The sequence below is a fragment of the Pseudorca crassidens genome, chromosome 12 (assembly GCF_039906515.1).
Source record: "Pseudorca crassidens isolate mPseCra1 chromosome 12, mPseCra1.hap1, whole genome shotgun sequence".
Taxonomy (NCBI): domain Eukaryota; kingdom Metazoa; phylum Chordata; class Mammalia; order Artiodactyla; family Delphinidae; genus Pseudorca; species Pseudorca crassidens.
The window spans coordinates 67,125,733-67,151,567 of NC_090307.1; the positions used below are offsets into that span (position 1 = coordinate 67,125,733).

General features: G+C 44.9%; 1 protein-coding gene across 6 annotated transcripts in view; it reads right to left on the reverse strand.

Annotated features, from left to right (window-relative positions):
* SPECC1L (sperm antigen with calponin homology and coiled-coil domains 1 like) overlaps positions 1-25,835 on the reverse strand; it is a 122,631-nt gene that overhangs the window by 34,085 nt on the left and 62,711 nt on the right. For all 6 annotated transcript variants that reach the window (XM_067700103.1, XM_067700104.1, XM_067700102.1 and 3 more), the window contains 6 exons: positions 25,301-25,464; positions 23,945-24,036; positions 18,733-18,823; positions 8,229-8,312; positions 5,629-5,785; positions 3,385-3,487 (listed from right to left, as the gene is read on the reverse strand). In XM_067700103.1, the coding sequence (XP_067556204.1) occupies positions 3,385-3,487; positions 5,629-5,785; positions 8,229-8,312; positions 18,733-18,823; positions 23,945-24,036; positions 25,301-25,464 (691 nt within the window). The remainder of the gene's footprint in view (positions 1-3,384; positions 3,488-5,628; positions 5,786-8,228; positions 8,313-18,732; positions 18,824-23,944; positions 24,037-25,300; positions 25,465-25,835) is intronic.

A 25,835-nucleotide genomic window follows, 5' to 3' on the forward strand; every position in this document is an offset into this window, starting at 1 on the left:
TTCCTGTTCCTGATCTTGCGGGGCAAGCACCTAGTCTTTTACCATTAAGTACGATGGTAGCTGTGGGTTTTCACAGATATCCTTTATCAGGTTGAGAAAGTTCCCTTCTATTCCTAGTTTGTTGAGTGTTTTTTTTTTTTATCATGGATGGGTTTTGAATTTTGTCAAATACTTTTTCTGCATCCACTGAGATGATTTTGTGGTTTTTCCCCTTTATTCCACAACATGGTGTATTACTTTAATTTTCATATGTTGAACCAACTTTGCATTCCTGGGATAAATCCAACTTGGTCATGGTGCACAATTCCTTTTATTTGCTGCTGGATTCTGTTTGCCCGTATATTTTATTGAGGATTTTTGCATAAGAAATATTGGTCTGTAGTTTTCTTGTGATGTCTTTTTCTGGCTTTGTTATCAGGGTAATACTGGACTCACAGAATGAATTAGGAAATGTTCTCTATTCTATTTTTGGAAGAGTTTGAGAAAGACTGCTGTTAATTCTTCTTTTAAACGTTTGGTAGAATTTACCAGTGAAGCCATCAGGCCCTGGGCTTTTCTTTGTTGAAAGTTTTTTGATCACTAATTCTGTTTCTTTAGTTGCTATACGTCTACTCAGATTTTCTTTCTTTCTTTTTTTAAAATATATATATATATTTTGATGTGGACCATTTTTAAAGTCTTTATTGAATTTTTTGGTTACAATATTGCTTCTGTTTTATGTTTTGTTTTTTTGGTGGCGAGGCATATGGGATCTTAGCTCCCTGATCAGGGATCAAAACCGTACCCCCTGCGCTGGAAGGTGAAGTCTTTAACCACTGGACCACCAGGGAAGTCCCAGATTTTCTTTCTTCTTGAGTTAATTTTTTAAAATTAATTAATTAATATTTTTGGCTGTATTGGGTCTTCGTTGCTGCGCACGTGCTTTCTCTAGTTGAGGCAAGTGGGGGCTACCTTCGTTGTGGTGCGCCGGTTTCTCATTTCAGTGGCTTCTCTCGTTGCGGAGCACGGGCTCTAGGCACGCGGGCTTCAGTAGTTGCGGCGCGTGGGCTCAGTAGTTGTGGTGCATGGGCTCAGTAGTTGTGGCGCACGGGCTTAGCTGCTCCACGGCACATGGGATCTTCCGGACCAGGGCTCGAACCCGTGTCCCCTGCATTGGCACGCGGATTCTTAACTACTGTGCCACCAGGCAGGTCCTTGAGTTAATTTTTATAGTTTGTGTATTTTGAGGTATTTGTCAAATTCATCTACGTTAAACAATTTGTTGGTATACTGTTCACAGTATTCCCTTTTAATCCCTTTCATTTCTCTAAGGTCATTAGTAATGTCCTCTCCTTTATTCCTGATTCTAGTAATTTTAGTCTCCTCTTTTTTTTTTCCTTTGTCAATCTAGGTAAAGATCTGTAGATTTGCTGATCTTTTCAAAGAACAAACTTCTGGTGTCACTGATGTTCTCTACTGATTCTTCTATCTCCTTTATTTCTGCTCTGACCTTTATTACTTCCTTCCTCTGACTGCTTTAGGCTTAGTCTGCTCTTCTTTTTCTACTTTCTTCAGGTTGACGGTTAGATCATTGATTTGAGATTTTTCTTCTTCTTCTTCTTCTTTTTCTTTAATCTTTTGGCCACACCGCACAGCATGTGGGATCTTAGTACCCCGACCAGGGATCAAACCCACACCCCCTGCATTGGAAGAGCGGGGTCTTAACCACTGGACCGCGAGGGAAGTCCTGAGATTCTTCTTTATAAAGATAGGTGTTCACAGCTATAAATTTCCCTGAGAGCTGCTTTTCAGCACCTCTCATAGTTTTATGTTATGTTGTGAATTTTCCTTCAGTTATTAATTTCTAATTTCACTCCATTGTGATCAGAAAAGATACTTTGTGCAATTTCAATCTTTTAAAATTGATGAAGATTTGTTTTATTACTCAACATACAGCCTATCCTGAATGTTCTACGTGCACCTGAGAAGAATACATACTTTGCTGTTGCTGGATAGAGTGTTCAACAGATGTCTCACAGGTCTAATTAGTATATAGTTCATGTATATAGTATATGGTTCAAATCTTCTATGTCCTTGCTAGGTTTTTCTATCTAGCTATATCCCTATCATTTACTTTTTTTTTTTTTTTTTTGGCCTAAGCAACTATTTTATAAGTGTACAGTTCAGTGGCATTAAGTACATTCACATGGTTGTATAACCATCACCAGAATCCATTTCCAGAACTTTCTTCATCTTGCAAACTGTAACTCTGTACCCTTTAAACAATAAATCCCCATTACCCCCTGCCCCCAGCCCCTGGCAACCACCATTCTACTTTCAGTCTTGATGAATGTGACTATTCTACGGAGTTCATATAAGTGGAATCCTAAAATATTTGTACTTCTGTGTATGGCCCATTTCATTTAGCATAATGTCATGGAAGCAACCTAAATGTCCATCAACAGATGAATGGATAACGATGCGGTACATATATATGATAGAATACTACTCAGCCATAAAAAAGAATGAAATAATGCTATTTGCAGCAACATGGACATAGAGATTATCATATTAAGTGAAGTACGTCAGAGACAAGTATCATATGATATCACTTATGTGTGGAATCTAAAAAAATGATACAAATGAACTTATTTACAAAACAGAAACAGACTCACAGACAGAAAAACAAACTTACTGTTACCAGAGGGGATACTGTCTGTGTGTGTGTGTTGGGGGGGGATAAATTAGGAGTTTGGGATTAGCAGTTACTAACTACTATATATAAAATAGATAAACAACAAGGTCCTGCTACATAGCAAGGGGAACCATATTCAATGTCTCGTAGTGACCTATAATAGAAAAGAATCTGAAAAAGAATAGAAATATATTTATGTATAAATGAATCACTTTGTTATATACCTGAAACTAACACATCATAAATTAACTACACTTCAGTTTTTAAAAAAAGGTTAATAAAAAAAAGAGAGAGAGACTGACAGGGCAAGAAAGGAGAGGCTATAAAACAGTCCAGATGTGAAATGACAGGGCACAAAGACAGCCCAGTGGGAAGGGGAAAAAGCTAAGAGAAAACTTTAAACATATCAATGATAAGTAAAATCTTAATTTAAAGTAAAATAAATATATTTTCACTCTTAGTCCAGATGAGGCCTTAACAAAAGCAATTAACTGGGACTTAAATGATAAAGTGCTACAACAGCTGAACAAGAGTACTGTAAAGGTTAGCTACTCTGGAAAGGTAGGAAACTTATTTCATCCAAGGGATACTCTGCCATGTTCAGGGTAGACTTGGAACCCAGTGCAGGACTCGTCACTGCTCAGGTGAGTTGCGCCGTCAACACCTGGCGTGGCAGCTGCTCCCCTGGGACAAAAGAACCACGGGGCTACCTGATAGCCTTCGGTTTTCTTCTGACACCACTTCAGCAAGGCGTTCCTCTTGGATCCTCCATATTCTCTCGCCAATGCCGAGAGAGGGTCCTTCCTTTCTTCCCTGATAAGTGAAAATAAGGAACCCAAGTTGAAATATTTCTTATTTGAGCACCCTTCTAAACCAGAAATTCAACACAACAGAACATTTGAACAGAACAAACGCACACTCAGAGGCATCCAATGGCAAGATGTACCTTCACCCGTTGGATTTTTCCTATCAGTTTTTATGGGTCCCACAGACCCACCACCATCAGGGGGCTCTGCCATCTCTAGGGGGCTCTACTCATTACCCACACGGAAACTGGCAAAGATTCAGCACCACTGCATCTTGGGTTCCTCATTTTCACTTAAGGAAGAAAGGAAGGACCCTCTCTTGGCACAGCACCACTGTGCCAGGCCATGTGCATGTGCTGGGCAGGGTGCAGTGAGCAACACAGAGACCCTGCCTCTCAAGGAACTTCAGAGTTTACTACAGGACAGACCAACTACAGAAGCTTGGGGGGGGGAAAAAATCAATGGCTATACCTTACTCATTTCTTAAAATTATATGGAGGGTACTTTAGGGCACTGTCAACTGCCTTGGAGGCAGAATAAATATCCTGCCCCAGACCAGACATTGAATCAAAAAAGATTTTGTGATCACCCTGGCGATGGAGCAGGGGAGGCATACAACCCACTCCTCCAGTACCCAATCCTTCCTTCCAGAAACTATTCTAGAAGCAGAACAGAATACCAAGGAGCACTCTGTAAAACAACCTGTTCCTTGACAAGCAGCACACTCTTAAAAGCCTGGTCTAATTTTTAGTGATGACTGCACAAGTGGAGATTCTAGCCCTACGACCCATACACTTAACAGTCCAGTAACTGTCCTAGAGGTTATGATGTTACAGGTGGCTTACTATTATTCTGTCCATATTCATCCTACAAAGTATGGTAGGAAATCAAAGAGCACACATGTAGAACTGAAGCTTTTCCAAGTGAGAGGTGCACTGAAATAGCACCAATTTTTATTTAGAACCAAAAGTAAAATATGAAAATATTTCAACTTGCAGTTAGACTGCTGTCTTGAAGAAATATACTTTTATGTTCGTGTACCTGCCCACCGATTGCTGCCCTGATTTAAAGGGTTCAAAGAAGTTTGTTATAACACCACTGATCACAGGAAATGAGAATGAAGATAAAGGTGAGATATGTGAATGAAAACAAAAGGGCAAGCCAAAAGAAAAATAAAAACCTCTATTATGCTCAAAATAAAACTACTACAATCACTTGTGAAAGGTTTCCTCTAGTTCACACAGGCCATTTTGTTATAGAAACAGCTTAAAAAGCATCAAAGACGAGTAAAGTCTATGGGCACAATGAGAAGCTGCAGCAAAGAGCCTCCTAGAGCAGAGGGTGCTCTCCTGTAACATCTTCACTGTAAGATAAGGAAGCTAAGGCCAGGAGACACCTTGTGGAGGCTCACAACTTCTAAGTGGGGCACCAGGAAGAGTGGGGGCCCTGCCCACCGGCGCGGACAGTGCTCCCCCGGGCTTGGCCAGGGCAGCATGAGCTGCACTCTCCACTGCACCCGACCTGCCTGACCCGCACTGAGTACGGGACCACTCTTCTAAGAGGTCGGTCCCTGAGAGGCTGGGTTTTATAAGTGAGCATATAATTTGAGTTTGAGACACCAAAAATCCCACTTTTACTCAAACTTGTAAGTCAGTGTATGGTAAAGTTCTGAAACCCACTTCCATCCCTCCTTCAGTTCGTGTTCAGCCTTCCTGCACACTCACTGGAGTCACTGACCCTGCCAGTAACGCTCACCTTCCTCCCGGTCCACCACCCTCAAGGCCTCGCTCGAGTTCCCCTCTTCCAGCCTCCCCAACACTCCATCCACACCCCGTTTTCACTAAACTTACTTTTGTACTCAGCTGTTCTCTACTTGAAAAAACCAAAACCAAAAAACCCCACAAAAAACAAAAACACCAGCTGCTTGGGGAAAATAATTATCTCTTTTACTTTGCTTTACTTTTTCACTTTCATATCATCTTTCCCAATTCTAGGCATAGAAGGCTAGATCAGAAAACACTAAATAACACATAAAGAATGAAAATACATCAGTGCTCGAATGCCGTTACTTTATAACCTGATCATTTAATTTCAAAAGGCCAGGAACGGCAGGCATGAAATGCACCAATACTAACTACTGTCCTCTACCTTATCCGGCTTCGAGTGGTGGGGGTCACGGAGGCCGTGGGCGAGGAGGACAGGGATAGCTGTGGCGACGTGGCACCAATGGCCATGAGCGAGGCAGGAGACGCGCCCTCAGGTGCAGAGACATCTCGCTTCATCTCTTCACTGCTTCGTCTGGACACTGAGTGTAAGAAACAGCCATTATGCAATTTATAGCAAAAACATTTTAAGCTGAGTTCTTGAGACATCTTCAGCAGGTCCCCAAAAGAGCAGAAATTATCATACAGGAGGAAAAACTAACATTCTCTTTAACTTACTGATAACTTGAAAGGATTTTTTTTTTTGCCATTTTAAAAAACTGTAGGGGGCTTCTCTGGTGGTGCAGTGGTTGAGAATCTGCCTGCCAATGCAGAGGACACGCGTTCGAGCCCTGGTCTGGGAAGATCCCACATGCCGCGGAGCAACTAGGCCTGTGAGCCACTACTGAGCCTACGCATCTGGAGCCTGTGCTCCGCAACAAGAGAGGCCGCGATAGTGAGAGGCCCATGCACCGCAATGAAGAGTGGGCCCCGCTTGCCACAACTAGAGAAAGCCCTCGCACAGAAATCAAGACCCAACACAGCCAAAAATAAAAATAAATTAAAACAAACAAAACAAAAAAAACTGTGAAAAAGGTACAGTTGTTGAAATATGCACAGATGCCCATATTCCCTGAAGGCAAGGAGTGTGTCTCATCCACCCTTAACACTCAAAGCACCCACCTGGCCCACAGTGAGTCCCCCGCAAACCTGCGTTCAACTACAAACCTGACCAAAGCCAAAGGCTAACTAAAGCAACATTCACTCTCAACCAAAATCAACACAACCCTTCTGAACGTGGCCAAAAACACTACTGAAGAGACAGAAAGGAAAGATGCTTTGTTACAGGGCCACACTTAATTCTGGGTCAAGATTTTTTTTTTTTTTGGCTGCCTTGGGTCTTCATTGCTGCGCGTGGGCTCTCTCTAGTTGTGGTGAGCGGGGACTACTCTTTGTTGTGGTGCACGGGCTTCTCATTGCAACGGCTTCTCTTGTTGCAGAGCAAGCGCTCTAGGCATGCGGGCTTCAGTAGTTGAGGCGCATGGGCTTAGTTGCTCCACGGCATGTGGGATCTTCCCGGAACAGGGATCGAACCCATGTCCCCTGCATTAGCAGGCAGATTCTTAACCATTGCGCCACCAGGGAAGTCCCAAGCCACGTTTTAAAAAACATGAATCAACAAAACAGAAAAGCAAAAGGTGTCGTGTCAAGTCAACTACCGAGAGATAAGAACAATCAGGAAAGTCCTATTTTGAAAGCGTAAGGCACTACGCCTTGTTGGAATTACGAAAGTCCTGAGAACTGGGAGATGGAAGCAGCCATTGCAGCCCTTGAAAACGGAGCCACAACAGAAGCGGCTTTCTGGCCACGATGACGTGAGATGCGAGACTAGGCTCCTGACCTCAGAGTCTCTCACCTCAGATGATGCTGGAAGCGAGGGAGCCATTACTGCATCATCCCGGGCTGGCTGTAATGCAATCATGCCAAACACCAGTAATTTCCCCCGGATGACTGGAACTGCACTCTTTCATTGGCTAAACTTCTCCTGATGATTTTAGGATGGCCACAGCAGACTATAACTCGGCAAAAGCTAAGAGGTGTGTTTAAAGATCGAGAGGAGACATGCTTTCTCCTATTACAAGATCTTATCAGAATGATCCACTTGCATATTTGACATAATTTTATAATTATTCTGCCTTTTCCTTCAATGTCAGATCTCTGTATGCCTTAAATCGGCAGTTTCTTTTAAGTGGTATGCTAGGAAATTGGATGAGAACACCTTTGATAATTTTATATCAAACAGAGGAAACAGACTGAGAAGAATCAGAAGAACTCTGTTACAGGAAAAGGCTCTGGATCTGGGCTTTGGGGGTGGTGATTTTGGCTGGACTTCCCACTGATTTAAAGACCCAGCTAAGATGTACAAAAACTGTACTAACTTAAATCCACATACAAGTGGGACATTAACCATAGGAGGCAGGGTTATAGGAATCTCTCCTTTCCTGGTCCAATTTCTAGTTGAGCTATTAAGGGTTAAAAAAAGGCCACAAGGGGAAAATAATATGAACACTGATAAACTGAAGAGTTAGCTCTAGGAGACCGAAAAAGTAAGCCCATCAAATTCATCATTGTAAAATGGCTATAACACTGGAAAAATCTGGCTTCTGGAGAATTTTTGGTGTGCTCTGAAATAACCCTTCAAAAACAGTCATGACACATCTTGTGATAAATATTTTAACCTTTCACAGCTACCCAACTTTGTATGAACCTATACTTTCAGTATATCTTCTAACCCACTCTAGGCACTTAATGAATACTTGTTAAGTGAATGGAACTATCTAGCTTTTATTTTTTATTTTTGAAATCAGGGCCACGAAATGTGATTTCTATGAAATGTGTAAGATACAATAGGGGAAATTCAGAGTGAAAAACAATCAACTAAAGAGGCAAGTAAGGTTAAATAAACCTAAAGAGAAAGTACTCGGTACCATCACTAAAACTTCTGGAAGAATCTTTTTAAAAGGAATTTCAGATAAAAAGTATTACCTGAGATGGTCTTGGCACTTTCCATGGCAGGTACTCTCGGCAGAGAAGCAGGTCGGCTGGTTGAAGATGTTCTTAGTAGATGCTCTGCACAGGGTGGAAAGTGTCACAGTAAAGAGACCTGACCCTGAATTTCAAGAGGCAAAGGCAGCAGGAAGGTGAGTTTTGCTCCCTTTGCCCCTGAGGCTCGTCTGTCCCTCCTTCCCATCCAGGGCACCTCAACGGCTCCCCACAGAGTCCCCTATACAAAACAACTCCCATAGACAAGGACCAAGGGAAAACATCTCATTTAACTTTTATTTCTAGGGATGAGACATGCAACACAGATGAACACTTCTAAACCACCGACTGCTACTTACCTCTGATGCAATTCAACCAAAATTCCAAGATCCCCCACTGCATCTAGGTCTAAAAGTACAAACTAAATCAAAGCCTTGCCCTGTGTGCCTACAGTTAGTGGAGGAGCCATACGTGTCTACAACCAGAGACAAGTCAGGATGGAAACTGGAATAAGAGAATGATAAAGCACTATCAAGCCACAAAGAGGGATTTCCCTGGTGGCACAGTGGTTAAGACTCTGCACTTCCAATGCAAGGGGCCCAGGTTCGATCCTTGGCCTGGGAACTAGATCCCACTTGCATGCCGCAACTAAGAGTTCACAACTAAGGAGCCGGCAAGCTGCAACTAAGACCCGATTCAACCAACCAAATAAATAAATAAATAAAAAGATCTATCAAGCCACAGAGGTAGAAGCCATTTGCTTCGACTTCAGGCATCAGGAAGCCTTCAGCAGCATAATGACATGAATTAGTCTGTCAGACGGCTGGCTTCACTAATGGAGAACAGGGCTCGGGAACAGTATTCAGCCAGATGACATTCAGAGCAGAGGTAGAAGGACATTCAAGTTAGAGGACAATAAATCCCAGCATGGCTGAACCACAGGGCAGGGGGGGAACAGAGAGGGCAGCAGGGGGATAGCTCTAAAGCGGGGATGTGGCTAACTGACAAGAGCCTCACTGCCTGGCATGTGGACTTCAGTCTGAGGGCAGCGAGGACCCTCAGGAGGGACACAACCAGATCCTGCTTCCCCGTCAAGGGCACAGCTCCACCTGTTCTCGCTGAACACAGGCTGGGTTGGAGTCTCTGAAATTCCCCGAGCCCTGGCACACTGGTTCCCTTGCCCCCTCAGCCTGGCCAAATTCACCAGCCTTTGGGCCCAGTCTGACACCCCTTCCTCAGCACCTGCTCCCCACAATGGGTGCCCCAGACACAGGCTGGCCCGCCTCTGACCTCGGTGACAAGCCCAGCGAGGCTGTCACCAGGCCAGGACAACAAGCAAGGAAGGCTGGATGTGTCCCGCCTGGTCCGGTGTGTCAGGGACATGTGATGGGGCTGGGCTAAGTGAAGACAGTTAGTCCTGTCTGAGAACAAACACACTGGACGGGGAAAGGCGGGATCAATCAGACACCAGTCAAACAGCCCCATCAGCGCTTCGTTTTAAGAATTAACAATTTAAAAACTACTCCCTCTCAGAATATCATGATATCAAAAGTAATGGCCTATCACAGTATCTTTCAAGGAGAGCACATCTTTCATGCCAAATGTGTTTTCTAAGCGTGTGAGGACTATGTGGTTGTGATCTCACAGCACTCTGGAGGGAGGATCCAGAAGACAGGACTCACACAGCCCACAGCCACTACGCCTTTCTCATCCTGAACCAACAAAGCCTCGGTGCAAAGCCCACCAGCAAGCATCGGTCAAAATTCTGAACTCTGTGGTGCTTGCACTTGTCTTCACAGGAAGAGCACATTATGTACAAAGACTGACAGACAAAGCAAAGTTCGTGGAACATGGCAAGAGTAGGAAATAGGAGTCAACATTTTAAATTTAGTCCAAATGTCCACTTCACAGTTACGAGACTGGTCATGCCCCTGAAGCCTTCATCTCCCAAAGAACACAGCACATGAGGAAAGTGAGGACAGATTATAGAGACACACGGGTCAGAACAAGGAGGGTGCCAGCCGAGAGCAAGCGGGAGGCACCCCATCTCCATCTCTGCCACTGGGCACATGGAAGGTGCGCGACTGAGGCACGGTGCACAGACCTGCCGCCCACCCAGTGCAGCCTGCTCTCACTACATGTCTAAGGATCCAAATCCGTCTCAACTCAGTAGACAGTCCCTGGCACAGGCCAACGCTGCCCTTCTGAGAAGGTACAAAAAGGCACTGTTCGGAGGCACCTTCCAATGGGCACAGCGCTGCCTGCCGCTCCAGGTGGTGTTCTCACTGCTGCTTGCGACACCAGCCACGGAACGAGCACAGGCCCCTCTGCTGCTGCAGCAGCGGCTAGATTACAGCTTCACGTCAAACTGCCGGAGAATCCCTCTTTGGGAAATAAGATTAGTGTGTCACAATCAGATGTGGCAGGCAGAAGAGAGCTGACGTTACAGTAATCAGGTCTACTCTATTGCCATATGGAGCTATTCTTGTCTTTAATCCATTCATTAAACAAAAACCACTTGGGTGTCCATGACTTGCCAGGCACTGGGCATGATGCAAAGGTCAGAGAAAGGAGGAAAGAAGGCAGCAACTTGCCCTCCTGGAACTCAGAGTCTACAGCGGAAGCCAGACATTTAAAAAATCTCTGCGCGTGAGGGATGCAGGAAAGAAGCAGTACAAGGGGCTCTGGGAACACAGCAGGGGACGTGACCTGCTCTTGAGAGGAGGTCCGGAAAGGCCTCCTCGGGAAATGACATCTCAGTTAAGACTAGAAGGATAATTAATAGCTTTTATACAGGCAAAGGAGAGCGTGTTCCCAGCACAGTGTTCAGCAGACACCAAAGGAAATCTAGGACAGCAGTGCTGTGAGGGCTGGCGAGGCTGGAAGGCCAAAGCAGGCCAGGCTGAAGAGTGTGGCCTTCACCCACTGGCAACATGGAGCCAGTGATGGTGTCTCGGGTGGACATCCTTCCAGCTGCAGGGGGTGGGAGGGCAACAGTGCATGCAGGGTGATGAGTTATACCCAGAGCAGAGAGTAGAGAGCCTGGACCCAGGTGGTACCAGGGGAGATGGGAGAAGTACACAGATTCAAGGGCTCTTCAATGAGGCAGAATCAACAGACTTGCTGACCACCTAGAAATGGTGGAGATAGAAAGGAGGTTCCACATACAGAGATAAGAGAGAAGAAGAGGACTCTGGGAGGGAAAGAGATGAGGACACATGCAATTTGAGGACCCGATAAGATATCCAGGGAAAGATGTGGAGTGCAGGTTTGATCCCTGGTTGGGGAGCTAAAATTCCACATGTCTCGGGGCCAAAAAACCAAAGCATAAAACGGAAGCAATATTGTAACAAATAAAGACTTTAAAAATGGTCCACATCAAAAAATCTTTTATAAATAAATAAATAAATAAAAATAAAAATAGGAGCCTAAGGATTTCCCTGGCGGTCCAGTGGTTAGGACTCTGAGCTTCCACCACAAGGTGCATGGGTTTGACCCCCGGTCGGGGAACTAAGATCCTGCAAGCTGCGTGGTGTGGCCAATAAAAAATTAAAAAAAAAAAAAAAGACTCTTAAAAAAAATAAAAATAGGAGCCTAAATACCCAACTTCTGCTCATTGAGGAGTAGTTCCAAACACACTAATGTTCCTGCTGAAAATAACTGTTACATCTTGAAAACATACAAACATCAACTACTTAAAAGCACTGAAGAGAAACTAAAAGCAGGCAGAAAATGAAAGAAATCTGCATTTGGAAGGAACTGGCACTGGGTGAGTTTCCTAGTTTTATGACTATAGGTGTGAGTGTAGGCCCCACCTGAGGCCATACAGGGCAGCTGAAATTTGGTAGAAAACCCAGGGTCTTATCATTGCCTCAAAGAAGCAGAGGAGATACCTCAGGACAACCAAAGCTGCTGGAAAGCAAGGGGGTTGGGGAAATACCAGAAAGGAAAGAATCACAAATTTTGTATATAAACTCTGCTCGTATCCCACTGACCTCTGAAATCCACAAGCACTCAGATTCCAAGGAGTTGAATTAAGGAAAAATAGCTGAACAGTTATTTCAACTGAAGGAAAGAGGTTAGAGTTTGAGGTGAACCAAGTTAACTGCTTGCTAACAAAAACCAATTTTCTGCAGAGGAACAAGACAGAATTCAGAATCTCTACAATGTGTGATTCACACTGCCCAGAATACAATCCAAAATTACTAGACATACAAAGAAAAAGAAAAAGTGACTCATACTCAAAAAAGAAATGGAAACCCACCCAAAGATGACTTATATGTTGGAATTAGCAGAAAAGCATTTAAAGCAGCTACTGCAAATATGTTCAACATTATAAAGGAAAATATGTTCTCAACAAATGAATAGGAAATCTCAGCTGAAACTGCTGAGACAGTATGAGACATGCCCTTCCTGAGACGCAATGCAAAAGACAGCCTAAAGCTGAAATTAGGGCAGACACAGAAAAATCCTCTGGAGCACCCGCCCCACTCTAAACACAAAGTATCACCAGAGCAACTGGAAGCCTGCTGTGCACTGAGGACATCACAGCAACAACAAAACTCAAACCCAGCCCAGCTCCTGAGCAGATTAACTCAAACTCCGACATTAAACACCTAGAAGGAAAGAGGTGCCCATGTCAAGGCATAAAACTGCTGTCCTACACAAGATTCCCAGCTTTCAACAATTATAAAATATACAAAAAGCAAGAAAAAACAATACATCCAGCTCACTGCATCAAGACAGCAAGTAATCAATAAACCAGACTTGGACATGGCACAGATGCCGCAACTATCTGACAGGTCACTTAAAATAACTATGATTAATTATGTTAAAGCCTTGGTGGAAATAGCAGACAACATGCAACAGTTACAATTTCCTATTTGATTTTCACTTATAGTTTCCACCTCTCTGCTGAAATTAGACAAATAAAACTGTGAGAACCACATCTCTGGTTCTCAACTGGGGCAGTTTTGCCAACATACCAAGGTCTTGAGGCATTTTTGGTTGTCACAACTAGGGGAGTGGGGTGCTACTAGGACCTTACCAGCTAGTGGGTAGAGGCCAGGGATGCTGCCAAACATCCTACAATGCAGCAAACAGAGAATGAATTTTATGCATATACTTAAAAAAAAAAATCAACCGGAATTGTGGGTGGGGGGGAATGAAATGCAAACTGTGATAAAACTAATCTAACTGTATTACAAAAGCATGACCTAACCACAATGAGAGAGAGGTGAAAAAAGGAGCTGACCTAAGTAACTGTGAGAAGAATGTTGTTTCGAGTGGAGACTCTCAGGCTAAACACAAAAAGAACTGTACAGGGCTTCCCTGGTGGCGCGGTGGTTGAGAGTCTGCCTGCCGATGCAGGGGACACGGGTTCGTGCCCCGGTCCGGGAAGATCCCACATGCCGCGGAGCAGCTGGGCCCGTGAGCCATGGCCGCTGAGCCTGCGCGTCCGGAGCCTGCGCTCCGCAATGGGAGAGGCCACAACAGTGAGAGGCCTGCGTACCGCAAAAAAAAAAAAAAAAAAAAAAAAAGAACTGTACACAAACACTGCACTCTGGTACATTTGCTTCTCACAGGGTATGGTTTAGCAATTTTGAAACTACTGTACATGTATAAACTCATGATTTTTGATAGAGAAATAATCATCACGTGTGTACGTATGGGCTGGTGCACATACATACAGTCTTCCTGGCTCTGTCCAGAGAGGAGCTGGAGGAGGTGAAACCTCAGTAGTAATGGGTACGCCTCGCACCCAGATCTCGTTTTCTAAATACTACTGATTCCACAGCTAGTGCAGGGGAAAAAACAAGCCTGGATCATCTGTGGTGCCCCAAAGAAAGAAAGTGCTTTGGCACTTTGGTGGGGTGGGGGATGAAAAGAGCTCCCAATGATCAACGTTGGAATAACATGAGCAGCAAAATAAATAATAGTAATAGACTAATCCAAAGAATAAAATAAATATCCACGAGTCCATACTAATACAAATAAGGGCTATAAATATAACAATAAGTACAATAATATAACACAAATGATTCCTTACAGGAAGAATGAGGAAACAGAAAATCACCGCTAGAGCACAGTACTAACTGCTGCAGGCAAAATGCACAAACAGATGCTAAAATCAGTGAGAGGAAGTTTAAGCAGGAATAGGATATTTATTATTCACTAGCAGACAACCGCTTCAACCAAGTGATCCAGGTCACGTCACCAGTAACAGGACACATCAACATCACGTGCCCCTGACGTGATGCACGTAGACAGACACATCACCTTGTGCTGCCCTTCCCAGCAGTACGTAACCTCAGCCTAAGCAGGAGAAAACATCGGACAAGCCCATCTTGAGAGACATTCTAAAAAATAACTGACCAGTACTCTTTAAAGTGTCAAGGTTCTAAAAGACAGGGAGAGGGACAAGCTGCTGCAGAACGGTGGAGACTCAAGGAGGTAAGACAACTCAGTGCAAACTGGGGTCCTGTGTTTGATCCTGGAACAGAAAAGGGACAGCAGTGGAACAGTCGGTGAGATTCAGAGACTGCACTTCAGTTAATAACATTTCCACGATATTGCTTTCCTACTTTTTTTTTTTTTTTTTTGCTGTACACGGGCGTCTCACTGTTGTGGCCTCTCCCATTGCGGAGCACAGGCTCCGGACACGCAGGCTCAGCGGCCATGGCTCACGGGCCTAGCCGCTCCATGGCATGTGGGATCTTCCCGGACCGGGGCATGAACCCATATCCCCTGCATCGGCAGGCGGACTCTCAACCACTGTGCCACCAGGGAAGCCCTTGCTTTCCTACTTTTGATAACTGTTCTATGGTTATGTAGTTTGTCCACATAAGGGAAGCTGGGTGAAGGATTTTTTTTTTTTTTTTTTTGGCCTTGTGGGATCTTAGTTCCCTGACCAGGGATCGAACCTGTGCCCCCTGCAACGGAAGTGTGGAGTCTTAACCACTGGACCGCCAGGGAAGTCCGTGCGTGAAGGATTTAAGAGAAGTCCAATACTTCTGTAACTCTTCTGCAAGTCTAAACTTATCTCAAAGCAAAGAGTTGAGAGACAGACAGAACACCTTAAACAAATAGTGCAATGCATGCTTAGTGCAACAAGGTACTGACTGCAACTTACCTTGAAACACATTTAAAAAAGATGAACTGAAGGAAAGATAGAAGGATGGATAAATATGTGATAAAGCGAATACAGCAAAGTGCCATAGAATCGAGGTAGTGAGATGCGGATACGTGACTTCTTTCCACTTTTCTGTATGCTTGAAATTTTACATAATAATATGGAGAAAATATGGGAGCCTAGATGGTTTGGTTTATCAAGACAAATACTAAGAACTACAGGGAAGGAAAGACCTTTGGAAGTGAACAGATACCCATTAGACTGTAAATACAGGAGGGTAGGATTTCTATCTTAATTTCTCCACGAAATTTCCCAGCTAGGGCTGGATCTAGGGCTGGGCCAGAATCTGACTTAGATCTACCCTTTGGAGAATGCAAATTGCTGTGAAACTTTTAAATAAAAGGTTCTTTTTATTTTAATTTAAAACAAAGATTTGGCTTTCTAGTAAAACCTCCTAACTTTGTATCACATTCATTACATGTACCTTCACCATAAATCAATTTTTTCAAAATAATGAATTTTTAAAAAGGTTTACATCTCTATCCTCAACACAATTTAGACAGATGATCACAGCAAGAATCTCTTTACAGAACATGACTATCCTTGGACTAATCAGCCTTCTCGGATCCTTGTACATCTGAGCTGATGACAGCAACACCACACTCAGGTCCCACTGACGCTGGGCAACCTCAGGCTCCCTAACCATCTGCATCGTCCAGCCGAGGTCTCTGCTTGCACTGGGCCTTCTAAGATCACTGTGCAAGGGGACAGTGGGGACAGTGAAGACCCTCCCAACTGCCTGTATCCATGTACCTGCTTAGGCTACAAACACCAACTCATATCTTATCTACAAAGATTCACCTGTCATGACCCAGACCACAGAATTCAACTGCCAATAATACTAACAAAAGAGCATTTGATTAGTCCATTTATAATAAGATCTCTGGTCTAAAACATTTTCCTGCAACTGACATACAAGCATGATGAAAAACAGAAAAAACCCCACACCTTTTATAAAATACTTAACTGGAAAAGCCAACAAATTATCCAATTTAAGTATAGTAGAACAAGAGGCAGCACTTTTCAAGTTTTCAGGAATGAAGCCATTGAAATTTTCAACCTGAAAATCACAGGCTGTGTTGTGTGACTTCGGCCAGGACAGAAGAGACAATCAGGGGAGAAAAGCACCTCCAGCAGAGCTCAGAACTGCTCTCTTAACTGGCATGGAGAACCACGGTGGTTTTTAATGACCTAGAATCATTTTGTTGTTCTTAGTTTTGTAAGTGGTTTCCTTCCCTAGTGACTGTTTAAGATAAAAGGTTACACTATCAACAAATTCTCAGATACAAATTCACCCAAGTGTATTTCCCTCTCTCTTGTATTTGCAGTTTCAACTAAGCCCAGTTAAGGCACCAGAACAGACAGAAGTGGAGAATGTGGCCGGCACTTGCAGGCAGACTGCACACACAATGTGCCCAATGGTGTTATCATATGACCATTACCAGTAATAAAAAGAAGAGCGCCAAAAAGAGGTTTAACTCGGCAGAGCCTCAGAGACACCTAACACGTTTTGTCTGCGTCTTCAATAACCTTGGCCCGCAGACCTTCCACACCCACTTTCCACCTATAAAGCCAGGCTAAGAGCAAAACTAAATGGTAATCTCTGCCCAGTTTCCCAAACTTGTCCCTTCCTAAGAATCACTTGGGGTGCTTGTGAAAATGAAGTTTCCAAGCTCCCTTCCTGGAGAGTCCATGTCAGCAGATCTGAGACGAGGCCCCAGATTCCACATTTTACCAAGTGACTCAGGTAAATCTTATCAACAGGTAAGTTTGAGAAACACCACTGGTGCTGGCAAGGTTTCCCCAGTAAACCTTGTGCTGCTGTGGGCCAATCAAGATGAGTGGGGAAGGTAGCCTTGAAAGGGGAGAAGCCCCCTTCGGACGCAGTAACAGAGTGAGTACAGACAGGAGAGAGAGGCCCTGGGCACAGCACCCCTCACAGGCCAGGCAGGAGGACTGAGCACAGGAGACGGAGGAGGAGATGCAGAGTGGGCGTGAAGGACACTAGAAAGAACATCCAGGGGTGGGCGGGCTCAACACGGCCAGATGCTGCCCACAGCCACTGACACCGTGGACCACAGCAGCTCGGGTGGACAGGAGAGGGTACAAAGCTGACCACAGGGGTAAGAGAGCCTTGGGAGAGGGAGCCAAGGCCCTGAGCTAGATGTTCACGATGACCCCGACTTACACAAGGAAACAGCATCCAAGAGGTCAGCAGCAGGACCCGTGACCACACACACAATCCCCGGATCCATCTGGGGGCCAGGGTGGGAACTCAGCACAGATGTAAAGGGAGACTTTAAACCATCCACACTTGTTCCCTTAGCAGGAGGACCTTCCGAGGGGAGAAGAGAGCTCAGGCCACAGCTAACACAGGAACCAGAAGCTGAAGCCGGGATGGAAGGCAAGTCTGCAGGGGCAGTGGCAACAGCACTGTCCTGGGCTCCACCATCCCCCCTTGTACGCAAACTGCCCACTGAACCCCATGCCTGGCAGCCCCCCGGAGCCCACAGAGCCAGTCCTCTGCTTCTCTCTCCCCCACACCCATCCAAACTGCACAGTCGCAGCCCCAGAGCCTGACTCCCACACCAGGAGCGCAGGAGGGGCCCAGCCTGCCCAGCCAGGAGGGGCCTGGGCTCCGGAAGGTGTCACACCTGCCGGGCGTCTCCACACCCACCCCAACCAAGTGTGCCTTTCCCAGCACCTGGTCCAATGCCCAAAACCGTTTTTCCAAAGCACTTCAGCACCACACGTAGGGAGGCAGTGGGGGAGAAGGATCCCTGACCTCGAAAGGCAGAAGCCTTGGGCTCGGGTGCTGGGGCCGCCATAAAGAGCTGCGTGGAAATGGCACTCGCTGAACCCCAGCTATCAGAGGCTTTTCTTTCACAAGTGACGCAGAGCACAAAGACCAAAGGAATGGGCTCTGGAGCCAGGCTGTCCGGGTCTACTGTTCCTTAACTTAAATGTCAACCTGTGTTTATGAGTTATTTAACTGTTTGAAGCCTCATTTTTCGCATCTATAAAATGGGGATAACTATACACGCCCCACGAAGAACTGTAAAAACAGGGCCTGGCAACAGTGTGGACTCCCTGTCACCCTCGTGACACTATGAAGTCATCTTCCAAGATGCATCTATTAACAAACAGTCTCCTCATCTGTAATTAAGACGTGTTATTAGTAAACCTGTGATAAAGATGTGTATCAGACTGGTAGAAATAATGTCAAGAATAAAAGAAAAACAAGTTAGTTAGCCCCAAAAGTCAGATGAATAAAAAAATTAACAACAAAAGTGAAATACTGCACACAAGATGTACCTTGAACAGGAATTTCCCCGTAGTTTGGTCTCTTATCTGACAGGGCTGTCAGGGGTTTAGATGTAGAGATTGGTCCACTTATGGAATGTCTCTGAAATCATAAGACAAACAGTGTCCATATTAGGTTAAATCAGAGCTGGGTTTCACAGAGTAAATGTTGCAGAGAGTAAATATTTAGTTACGAATTTGCATAATTCCTTCCACACTATTACAGTAAGACTGAAAAAAACACACACACACTCCCAGAGGCATATAATGTGATCAGTATACTATTTTAAAATGAACACAGAAAGATCCCACATGCCCCTCACTCGCCAATCAGCAAAATCCGGATGTGCTCCTTTAGTACTTGGATTGGCCATTCATGCCCCAGTACCAAATGGATCTCACTCTGTCACCTCCTCACTAAGTTTCCAACACTGCTGCCAGGCACAACCGGCACCTTAACTCAGCACCAGCTTGGTCACCGGCCTCCTCCCCTCCGGTCTCATACATACACGTACCTACCAAATACTTGAACCCTCTCGGCTCTCCTGAGCCACCTCCCGCCACCTCTGTGTGATGCCCCAACACCACCAACTACTCACTCCTGCCCACAAGGACACGCTGTTCACCAGCTCTGGGCTTGTTCTCATGCTTCTTTCCTCAGCTCTCCCAGCCCTTTTTTATCCAGCTGAATTCTGACTACTCATTCCATAGTCCCAGCAGCAACGTGTGAGAGGGCCAGCCTCCCCACACCCTCACCAACACTTGATACTGGCAGTCTTCATTTTAGCCATCCCGAAGGTGCGTACTGAGATATCATAATGGATTTAACTTGCATTTCCCTGATGACTACGATGTTGAGCAACTTCTCATGTGTTTATTGGCCATTTGTGTATCTTCTCTTGGGAAGGGACTTTTCAACTCTTTTGTCCGTTATTTATTGGGTTGTCTTGAACCAAGATGACAAACGAGTCTTCTCTGAATACAAGATTTTGACAGATAAATAAATTGCAAATATATTCTCCCCAGTCTTGTCTGTCATGTTCTTAATATCTTTCAGAGAAGTTTTAAATTTTGATGCCCAAGCTATTAATTTTCTTTTATAGTTCATTTTTTTGTGTGTCCTAAGTAAATTTTTGCCTTGTCGAAGGTCACGAAGACTTTCTCTAATGTTTTCATGTAGAAGTTCTGTAGTTTTAGCTTTTACATTTAAGTCTATAGTCAATTTCAATTTTTATGATGAATGCCATGAGGTAAAGGTATTTTTTTTCTTTTTTTTTCCATATGGATATCTAGTTGTTCTGGAATCCTGTTGAAAAGATTATCCCTCTCCCACTGAATTACCCTGGCACCTTTGTTGAAAATCAGCTGACCTATTTCTGGATTCTCTACCTATTCTACTGATCTAAACTTATGTCAGAACCACACTGTCTTGATTACTCTACGTGCTAACATCAAGTAGTGGAAGTCCTCCAAATTTGTTCCTTTTTTCCCCCCCAGATGCTTTGGACATTCAGGGTTTTATAAATTTCCACATAAATTTTAAAATATACTATCAATTTCTACAAAACAGCATGCTGGGATTCTAAGTTGGATGAGTTGAATCTACAGCTCGATGTGAGGGAGAATTGCAAGATCCTAACAAGACTGAGTCTTCCAACGCATGAACATGAGGTATCTTCCCATTTATTACGCCTTTAACTTCTCTCAGCATTATTTTATAGTTTTCACTACAAGGTCTTGCACAATATTTTATTCAATGTATCACTAAGTATTTCAATTTCCAATTGTTCGCTGGAGTGACTGAATCTAGGAGATAGCAAGAGGAGTCCTCGGACAGAAGTGAGTTTTCTCACCATCTTATCTTGTAAGGGACAGCTCATCACTTTTGCCACATTCTGTTCATGAGAAGCAAGTCACGAAGCCCAGCCAACCCTCAGAAGGAGCAGATGACACAAGAGCACAGCCGCAGGAGGCATGGATCACTGGTAAGCAGTTCAGAGACTGCCTATCCCGTTACTAATGGATCTCCTTGGACCTTCTGAGGTTGTTTTTAAGGTCATTTAGGGCAGATCTAGAATAGTGTTTACTCTAGGGCTATTTAGTTCCACTTCACAGAGTGGTCACTGAGGTCTCTAATGAATGCTCCAAGTATTCAAAGAGGTTTTTCCACGGTGGCCAGTAGGAACTCAAATGATCCCTGCTCTGTGTAAACTATGGGAAGCATCTGTCTGCCAGATTCCCGGTAACTGATCTTTGCTGCAAAATCGTTCTTGCTCAGCCTTGCGGGGTTCGACCCATGTCTACACATGTGCAGACTGGCACTCAGCAAGGACTCAAAGGGAGGCCTATGCAGAGCTCTAGACCTTTTCTGCGTGGCTCTCTCCTCCCAGGCACCCTGCCCCCAAATCCCAGCCCTTGTTCTCCCTGTACATTGATCTGTGTCTCCTCGGATCCAGCTGGCATTCCCTTCCCTGCTCCATGTGGGTTCATCCTCCCTGCTCACCATCTGGAAAAGCGTGGGCCACAGTAAGGCTCAGCTTTCTTAACTTTTCTCCAAAGATTTCAGTCCTGCACCACCTGTCCTACCACGTATGAATGTAACTGCTTCCTACATTTTGTCCAGCCTTATAGCAGTCTGTGGTGGCAGAATAATCCAGCCCTTGACTCCCTCATAGCCAGAAGTGGAATTCCCACTCAGGGAGTTTTGAAAAACTAACAATCCTAATCTTAGGCCCCATTCCCCAGGGATTCTTGTTCACTGGGATGAAGCCTGGGAATCTACGTGTTTAAAAATTCCACATGACTTTTGTGCACAATTAGGTTTGAGAAGCACTGTGCTAACTATTCAAGTACTAAAAAGCTACTGAATGTGGCTTATAATTACTAGTTTTTTTTCCAAGTTAGAGAGATGACATTTTTTACCTCTTATCTTTACAAAAGTTTACAGAGTGACGCCATGAACATTAAATTTCAACTGACAAACACTATTTAGAGAAACTTCACCTTATATCTTGCACCTTCATCTGCTTTCATTTGTATCTTCAACTTTTTTTTAAATGTTATTTTTGATTCTGTTTTTCTTTCTTTTATTAAATATTTATTTATTTATTTGGTTGTGCCGGGTCTTAGTTGCGGCAGGCAGGCTCCTTAGTTGCAACATGTATGTGGTATCTAGTTCTCTGACCAGGGATTGAACCCGGGCCCCCTGCACTGGGAGCGTGGAGCCTTATCCACTGCACCACCGGGGAAGTCCCTGTTTTTTTAAATTAATTAATTAATTAATTAATTAGGCTGCGTTGGGTCTTCATTGCTGTGTGTGGGCTTTCTCTAGCTGCGTCGAGCAGGGGCTACTCTTCGTTGCAGTGCATGGGCTTCTCACTGTGGTGGCTTCTCTTGTTGAGGAGTATGGGCTCTAGGTAAGTGGGCTTCAGTACTTGTGGCACATGGGCTCAGTAGTTGTGGCTCACGCGCTTAGGTGCTCCATGGCATGTAGGATCTTCCCAGACCAGGCATCGAAGCTGTGTCCCCTGCATTGGCAGGCGGATTCTAACCACTGCGCCAGCAGGGAAGTCCCTCTTCATGTCTTTAGAAAGTTTGATTAATCGAGTATATAAAAGCTCATTATAGACAGAATATGGAATTCCCTTTGCCTTCCTTTCAAATTAAGAGTATAACATCTTCTACATAAACATAAATGCAAAGCCACAACTTGCAACATTACAAATGCAGAGGGAGAGCACTTCTACCCTAAACTTTACAAAGGAAAAGGTTAAAAAGTTCACTCACAAAATACACAGCCAGTAGTTAACACCTACAAAAGTCTCTGCTCAGACAAAATGTTCTCAAACCCAATCTTTTAGGGAAGAGGTGCAGCCAAGGCTACCCTAGATCACAGGGGACTGGGTTTTAGGCTACTCTCACCTACGTGGAGAAACTCCACCTCAGCTACTGTCCCCAAAGTGGCTCACAGCAAGGGCATAGTGAGAGGGCCTCCTGAGCTCGACAGTCATGCCACCTGCCCTGCTTCTGGTCTGCACTCCCACAGTGGCAAGAAGGGCACCTGAGACACTTGTTCATGATGAGTCAGCAATGCCCCTGGGCCAGCCTGCTACAAAGCGGCCCGGAAAGAGCCACACTGCTCTGGATTCACGCCTGTGCAGACCCCTCCCACTCTGACTCTGAATCTGGGCTGGCCTACAACTTGCTCAGACCAAAATAATGGGATGGAAGTGACACAGTCCAGGTCCCCAGCCAGGTCTTAAAGGGCTTTGCTAACTCCTGCTTCTAGTCTCTTGGAGCCTGAGACACCAGGCCATGAAGGAGCCTGAGAGAAAGACCACGTGGAGAGGGCGGCCCAGCCACCCTGCTGAGCCCAAGCCCAGCCCACCCTCCAGCTGAGTGCAGCTGCAGGGGTGAGCCCAGGCAAAGCCAGAGAAATAAGAAAAATAGTAAAATTGCTGTTTTAAGCCACTAAGTTTTGGGTGATCTGCAGTGCAGCAGGGGATGAGACATGCCAACTATACAGCTGACCCTTAAGCAACACGGGTTTGAACTGTGCAGGTCAACCTACATGTGTGTTTTTTCAATAGTAAATACTCCAGGTACTACACAACTCGCAGCTGGGAATCCGCAGACGTGGAAGCGCAGACACGGAGGGCTGACCATACATTATAAGTGGATTTCTACCTACGCAGAGGGTCAGTGCCCCTAACCCCCCGTTGTTCGAGGGTTGACTGTATATTCTACTTAGAAAGTTATCTTAGTGTAGGGGTTAAAAACATGGTGTCTGAAGTCATGCCACCCAGGCTCAAATCCCAGCTCGAACACTTCATTGTATGACCCTCAGCAAGCTGCTTAGCCATTCTGGGCCTCAGTTTCCAGATATGAAAACTAGGGATAAGAATAATACCTAATAGCCAACAGAGGTGTCATGAGGATTAAATAAGTTAACATTATAAAGCATTGGGAACAGTGTAGAACATATAATAAGTGTTCACTAGTTGTTAGCTATCACTATTATTAGAGGATTTCAGAAGAATAACATACTTGACATTAACATAATTTATCTTAACTAGGGAATTTCACAGCAACCTAGGAAAACAATTGCAACTGTATCCCTCAAGAGGCAGCCATTTGCCCCCCGCGCCATAGTGTAGGTGACTTTGAAAAGGACAAGCTTTCAGAAGCTGGGACCCCCAGAGCCTCCATGGTCACAGGCACTTACCTGCATGGGGGAGACGGCTGCCGCAGGGGGTGTTTTCATGGGACTTGGACTCAGAGGCGTTCGAGGAATTGCAGCTGTAGCAGGGCTGGGGACTAGAAAAACAACACACACACAAGTAAATAATGAACACAACAAGGTGCAGTGCAAGCTTTCATAACTGCTCTCTCCTTAAGGGTTCATCCCATGAACCAGCGCTCGCGGCTCCCCTGGGAACGGGAGACACTTCACCTCCTCAACACTCACGGCTGCTCCGTGCAGCCGTCCTGCCGTCAGGCGGACTGTCTGTTCCTGAGACTACTTGTGTTTATTTCCAACCCTGACTATGCCAGTCATTTCACTTTTGTTATTTAATTACGCGGTTAAGTGTTCCATAAACCAAGGAAATCAAAGTACAAAAGCTCCAGGATGAGTGTTTCTGCAACTGCATCAGATGAGAAGCCTGGCGTGCAGTTCGCGGCATATTAAATGAAGGAACGCCGGGCTCTGCTCATCTTCCCTCACCTCCTCCTAAGGAGCTCGTCACTTCCCTCCACATGGATTTTCACACGTACTTCATTTAGTGCAATTAAATGTGTGTAACTGTCTGCTCACATGTCAGTCTCCCTCTCTAGACTGAACTGTTCAAAAGTAGGATCCTGGGAATTCCCTGGCGGTCCAGTGGTTAGGACTCAGCACCTTCGCTGCTGGGGCCCGGATTCGATCCCTGGTTAGGGAACTAAGACCCCGCAAGCCGCACGGCGCAGCCAGAAAAAAAAAATTAAATTAAAAAATAAAGAGGAGGCCACTGAATGAGCAGTGGATGGTGCACCCCTAGTGATGGAGAGCAGAGCAGGTGTGGGTACGGGAGGCCAGACCAAGAGGCCTCGCTAATGGGTCAATGTCAAGGTGAGGAAGGAGGATTGAAGGAAGAAGGAAGATTCCGAGATTTCTGGCTTACGTGACTGGGTGGAATGGTGCTGCCATTCACATGGGGAAAGATGGAAGTTAAGGGACAAGATCTGGTTTCGGATGTGAGAAGATGTCTGGGAGACACGTGGGTGTCAGTGTTAAGTAGCATCTGAATACACTGGGCCTGAGGAGTTCAGAGCAAGGGAGAGGGCTGAAGTCCCACATCTGGAAGTTCTCAGGCACGGAGAAGACACACATGCATGGGGTAAGGCCCAAGTCTGACTCCGAGATCTCTGAGGCTGAACAGATCCCAAATCTCCTGTTAAAATCCACCTTGCAGGAAGACTAACTCACTAACATCATATGAAATGTGATGAGACTCAGAGTAAGATGGTAAAGAACATCAACTAGAACAGAGAACACGTGGTACATGAACACGACCGCCCGCTAGGGCACGATGGATGTTACCTTGAGACGCACTGTCGAACGACTTGATGAGGGTTTTCACCGTAGGGGTCGGCTCGGAGGAAGTCGAGGACCTTCTACTCAGCCCCATCCCCTGCCTCAGGGCTGCCAAGTCTCTCTCAACAGCATTCATGTAGTTATACACCCGGCCACGCTCCTCCTCTTGCCTGAAAACAGTACTGAAATCAGGGCATTTTTGTATACATACTAGAAAATACACATTTCCCCTTCCCAACTGAGAAGTATTAAAAAGTATCAGTTAAAAACAAGAAAATAGTATCAGTTGAGCTGAGTAAATTACCTGGTCTAATATTCTTATTTGCTTGGTGAATTCCAGGAAATAATACTAAAATTTTTATATCAGGTTATCCTAACTAGGTTAAGTAACCATTAGTTTCCATTTTCATTTGTGTAAGTGTAAGGTGAGAACATCAGTAACCAATTAGCAGTAAAATGGGAGGTGGGCTCAGAACTAGGGACTGTAAGGTTCTGTGCAGTGGAGAAGGCCCTTCCCAGGACAGTGAGTCTGGGAATTCAC